A 6,033-nucleotide genomic window follows, 5' to 3' on the forward strand; every position below is an offset into this window, starting at 1 on the left:
AAGGTCAGACTTTCTTGGGGTTTCCTAGGAACTAGCATCAATTGTTATTTAGATAGGCAATGTAGTGGTTGCTTGCTGGGTGTTGTCACTGAATATTGAAATGAGAAAGGAAGGTCAGCTAGGTTACCTATGCTGATAAGTTAATTACTCATTCATATGTTTTTTGGTTCAGTTAATTACTAAGAAGTATGTGTAGTTGCATTGGCTAAGAAATGTGTTTTACTCATTCATCAGCTAAGATCGTATATGTTGTTGTTCATTCTTGCAGTTGTCGTCAACATTTTAGTCTGTTCAAACTGCAACATGCAAATTAATTTTCAAATAGCATGTTCTTCTTTCTGAACATTAGATACTTCTGGTATGATCATTGGCAGAGTATATAAGTTGTTCTCTTCATGGCAGTGGCGAATCTAGGACGCAAATGGAGGGTAGGCTGAACTTCAAATACGTTAATTTTTGTTGGAGGCAGTGCAGTGTGATGCAATAAGATGGCTGGAAGTTTTTATTTTCTAGGCTAGGCCTAACTAGTGCGCTTAGTAGTAATTTTTTTGGCGATTTTTTAGGGCAGGCTTGAGCCTGTTCAAGCCTGTTGAGTAGAATCGGCACTGCTTCATGGTGTGTAATCATCATCTGTTCTTGATTCTTGTTCTTGATTATCTAAATATACATAGTGCAGTTTGTGTACATAACGAAAATATAGCTAATTCCGTATTTTGTCTCCATTTTCTATAGGCTAGCTTCGTCGCCAAGACCCTGAATTGGGCAGCATCGTGAAGGATAAGGTAGATTAATCATGTTGTTTTAATCTTCTCCTTATTCATATTACTGTTGATTATTATTGCTTGGTCAATAGAACTGTGTTACAAACTGTTTTCTTGGTAAGCTGAGAGCTATGTTAATATCTGACATTACTAGACGTTGTAGTTGTTGAAGAATTTGAGCTGAAGTGCTACCTCCTTCCTATTGACATTACTAGACATTGCAGTTGTCCTTTTTTCGACTGTTGTCCTTTATGTTAGATGATGTTCCGATGCCGGACATATGAACTGTTTGTTTGTACAACTTGCACTCTTACTGTTTAGGTGTAGTAGTAATAACTAGCGGCATTTTTCTTCTTTAGACTTGGAATGGATCCGGAAATGAGGGATCGTGTTAGGAAGAGGGAGGAGGAGGATGACGAAATGATGTTATTTGTTTCCCCTGCACTACATTTTATAGAGACCGATGGAGTTGCTCTTAGGGAGCGGAGGATTCCACGCCATACATCATCGCTAACAGGCGAGATGTTTGTTAAGGAGTTACTCGAAGGGCACGTCAAAAATTGTCGGGTAGCATTTAGGATGGAGCCGCATATCTTTAAATCTTTAGCTAATTATCTTCGAAGGGAGAAGTTGGTGAAAGATACCAGAATTAAAGTCGAAGAGAAACTAGCATCATTTTTGTGGATGTTGTCCCATAATTCTTCATTTGAAGACCTTCAAGTTCGGTTTGGTCACAACGGGGATACTTTCCATTGGCAAATGAAGAATTTCTTTGACATCATCCCTATTCTCTCCAAGCATTTTTTGAAGCCTCCAAATCCCAGTCAAGTGCATCCGAAGATTCAGTCGGACACGAGATTCTTTCCTTATTTTCAGGTTTTTGCTTCGCCAACTTTGATCCACATCAATAACTTACTATTCATGTTATAGGTGCTAAGTTATAGTATTTCGTTGCAGAACTGCATTGGGGCAATTGATGGGACACATGTTCCCATAACAATTTCAGGAGAAAAAGCCGCACCATTCAGAAATAGGAAAGGGACCCTAAGCCATAATATTATGGTCGTGTGCGACTTCGACCTGAACTTCACCTTCATTTCTTGTGGCTGGGAGGGATCTGCTACTGATGCTAAAGTTCTTTGGTCAGCACTTAACAGCGGATTTCATGTACCTCCGGGCAAGTTTTATCTGGTTGATGGTGGTTATGCCAACACACCTTACTTCTTGGCACCGTATCGTGGTGTTCGGTACCATTTGAAGGAGTTTGCACGCGGTCGTCATCGACCCCAAAATCACAGGGAGCTATTCAATCTCCGGCATGCCGTGTTACGAGATCACATCGAACGGGGATTAGGAATCTTGAAGAAGCGGTTCCCAATCCTAAAAGTGGGCACGCATCATCGAATAGAGAACCAAGTCAAGCTACCAGCAGCGGCGGCAATCTTACATAACATCATCCGATCTGAAAGAGGAGATGAGCGTTGGTTAGATAACCAACCAAACAATATACCTGTCATGAATTTTGTGGATCTTCCTGACGGTGATATTCCTCAAAATCATCAAATCAACCATGAAGGCGACAACCTTAGAGATGCCATTGCTCATCAAATGTGGGCTGATTATCAACATGCATAACTTGTCATTTGTAGTGTAGTAGTAATAAGTTTAGTGTAGAAGTTTATGTTTTTTTTCTATTGTTCATGTCATGAATATTGTTCAGAAGTCACTATGATGACTGCTCGAGGGTCACCAAGGTTGAGCCTCCTCAAAAAAGCTGTCGAAAGGGATAGAGTATCACCTCCTACAGGCAGTGTGACAAAGAGGAGGAGAGGGTCTCCCAAAGGTAATCAACTAGCCGTGACTTTATTTCTCTAGTCGGGACTTTATTTTCTTAAAACCAAAATAGTTAAGATAGAAAAAGGTACATTAACATGCAATGTGGAAATGCAGAAGACAGAGCGCAATGGAATGCAAGCCTTGAGAAAGATCTTGTGGACTTGCTTCGTGAGCATGATACACCTGAACATAAGGGTCAAAATGGATGGAGCTCTGAAGCATGGAATACGATAGTGAAGAAATTCCACCAAAAGAATCCTTATGCTAGGTACGAGAAGAAGAAAATCCAAGAAAAGGAGAAAGAGTTAAAAAGAGAATACAAGATGATCAAAGAGATAAGGAAGCAAAGCGGCGTTTCATGGGACGACCAGCAGTGCAAGATTCTAGCGGCTCCACCACTTTGGAAAAACATCATCATAGTAAGAATGTCATTGTTATTCCTAAAAGTTTCATTCTTGTTGCATACTCTAATATCATTTTCTTGTCAACTATGTAGTCACACCCTAAAGCTGGAAAGTTCAAGACAAAGGCCTTCCCTCTTTTTGAAGCTTTGGGAGAATTGCATGATGGTTAGTTATCAACTTCATTATATACTCATGTCATTGTTTTATGTTTGTTTACTCTTCTAGTTTGAAATCTTATACTTGATTGTCACTTTAACTTGTAGGCCAAACTGCAGAAGGGACATATAACTTCACCTCTATCGAGTTTGCTCAACCCAATCACAACTCGAGAATCTTGGAGGAGCTGGCGAGAATCAAGGAGAAACATCAGCTGATGGTGAGAATCTTGGAGGAGAAAGGGTGCAGATTGATGAAGATGTTGAGGAGGTGTATGTGCAAGAAAACATTGCTGTGGAGCCCCAGCAAACTCAACCAAATTTGGCTACTGTACCCTCAAGAAATGGAGAAGAGAAAGAACCAAAGAGACGGAGGGGGGCGAATGGTGATGTGGCTGCAATGATGGAGAAGTACCTGGAAATAAGGGCGAAGCAGGTGGAGGATGAGAGGAATAAGCCAAGGGTTGTGTATGAGTACTCTATCAAAAACTGCATTGATCTGCTCAAAACAATGGACATCACACCTGAAGAAGAAGTCAAGGCCTTCCGAGTCTTCAAGATCCCTGAGAACCGAGAGATTTTCATGAGTGCCAGACCGGAGACTGCACTTATGTGGCTGAGAGCTGAAATGGAATAACTCAGGTACTCAAATTCTGCTTCTATTTAATATGCATGTTGTTAATAGTTGTTCCTTTTAACAATGGTTGTTGATGCCTCTCATCGTGCTGTTGCTGTTTGATAACTTAGCAAAGACTCCAATTTTATGTGCCTGGATCAATCCATGTGTTTTAAGTTTTTACCATATAGTTGTGATCTGTTTGGTGCATATGGATACGATGTTGCTGTCCATTTGATATTTCTTTGCTAGCTGGTCAATATATATCTTGTTAGTATTTCTTTGCTCAGTTGATTGTTGATTGCCAAAAGTAAGACATCTCATATTTATTTCTTTGTTCATGTATACTGCTCTCATATTAGTCCTTTTATATGAACTAAATGCCTTCATTGCCAATGCAGTGTATCGATCGCTACGGAAGCGACATCGGCGAGATAAATTATGTAACATCTGTATTATATCTTGCATGATTTTCCAGAGATGCTAAACCATATTCTGAAAGTGACCGATTCCAGTTTGGGCAACTGAGAATTTTTGAATTATTTTGCTGTCTATTTGAGATAAATTATGTAACATCTGTATTATATCTTCATCGATTTTACTGTTTATTTGAGATAAATAAATTATGTAACATCTGTATATCTTGTACAATTTCTTCTCTTATGTTCTGTAATATTTTCTTACTGCAAAAAAGCATGTAGGCTGTGTGGTCTTTTAATTCTATGGAACAACGTTGTCTTTGTGTATGGATTAGCAGGGAAGCAACCAACCGAACAGGTTATGCACACAGGGATTTCATATAAACAGGGAATGGTGGGGGTCGGGTGACAAGACGGGGATCATCAAATCCCTGGGAGGTTAGAAACCACACGTGAAATCTACCATGAGGCAACCGAACAAAGCCTAAATAGGCTTCACGTTTCCCACCACCCCGCCACGCCCCCGCGCCCTCGCGCGGTGCTGCTCTGGCTTAGCCGGTTCCCTCTTACCCGCGGGGCACGGCGACAGCACGCGTGGGGCCACAGCCACGTGGGACCGGCGGGTCGGTGTCGTGTGGGGGCTGGGAAGCGGGTGCGTGAACGCTTCGTGGGGTTTTCTTCCTCGGGTGGGCGCACGGATCACGTGGCGTCACGAGCCCCCCCTGAATCCCCTCCCTCCCTTCCCTTCCCGTCCGATCACCAGGACACGTGGCGCGCACGTGCTCACGCGGCGCGGGTGAAGTAGGAGTACGGCCTACGGTCGGCTTCGGGCTGGCGCTCCGACGCAGAGCCGAGCCGGGATCAGAAACGGATCGGAGCCAGATTGGATACTGCTCTTTATTTTGTTTTTACTTTTTTTATTAAAAGAGTGACCCTAGACGCCGGTCAGCTGGCCCAAATTTTAAACCGATCTCACGCTAGTCGTCACATTGTAGCAACAAAAATAGCAGTTCCAGCAAAGATTAATGGTGGTTCCAGCAAAAAAAAATCTTATCAGCAAAACTCTAGTAGTTGATTGTAGCAACAAAAAACCCAGTTCCAGCAAAACCGCGCATTGATTCTAGCATAGCCATAGCACCGGTCCCGGCACGGACGCGCACCGGTTCCATCTCGGACGCGCACTGGGTTCACCACCAAAAAGTCGATGGTTCCAGCTCTCGAGGGTGCCTGTTGTAGCACCATGATGGCCGGGTGCACCATCCCGGCCCCCGTGGTTGCCATCCCAGCAAAGGTCGTCACGCGTCTCCAGCAACGGCTCTCGACGCCCAGTCAGTCGTTGTCGTGGCGGTTGTAGCACGGTGGTTGCCTCCATTTAGCTTCAGCTATCACCGGTCGCAACATTCCCGCAAAACAAAGGGCTCGCAGTGCTTGGAATCTTTGCAGCTCCCAGACTTGAGGTTGCAGCTCCCTGCAAAAGGGCGGCTGCAGCTTTCTGGCTAGGTGGACGCAACATTTGATGGGTTCGCGGCAAAGGCAACAGTGGTGTTTGGGGAGGCATCGGTGGTGGTCGCTGATGTTGTAGGAGGGAGGCGATGGGGGAGGAAAAGACGACGGGTGGTCGAGGCATGAGAGAAGAGATAAGGACGAGGGAAGGAAAGCGGTCGAGTGGGTTTCACTAGGGACACCGCCCCGCGAGGGGATTGATTGTCGTGAAATAGGAAGGGCCACGGCCAGCGCTAGGCGACCAGCCAAGCTTTCGGCCGGCTGGCCAGTTAGAATCATTTACCTTCTAAAAAGAAAATTCAATATAAATGTTAGTGAATATGAATGTGAACAAAAGTT

At 43.7% G+C, this 6,033-nt stretch overlaps 1 protein-coding gene across 1 annotated transcript; it reads left to right on the forward strand.

Moving 5' to 3' along the window:
• Positions 1-2,692: 2,692 nt before the first annotated feature.
• LOC119279483 lies at positions 2,693-3,560 on the forward strand. The gene is made up of 3 exons (XM_037560705.1): positions 2,693-3,016; positions 3,094-3,166; positions 3,265-3,560. Exons 1-3 carry the CDS (start codon positions 2,693-2,695, stop codon positions 3,558-3,560), a joined length of 693 nt encoding a protein of 230 aa, XP_037416602.1.
• Positions 3,561-6,033: the final 2,473 nt, after the last annotated feature.

Source organism: Triticum dicoccoides, chromosome 3B (assembly GCF_002162155.2).
Source record: "Triticum dicoccoides isolate Atlit2015 ecotype Zavitan chromosome 3B, WEW_v2.0, whole genome shotgun sequence".
Lineage (NCBI taxonomy): Eukaryota > Viridiplantae > Streptophyta > Magnoliopsida > Poales > Poaceae > Triticum > Triticum dicoccoides.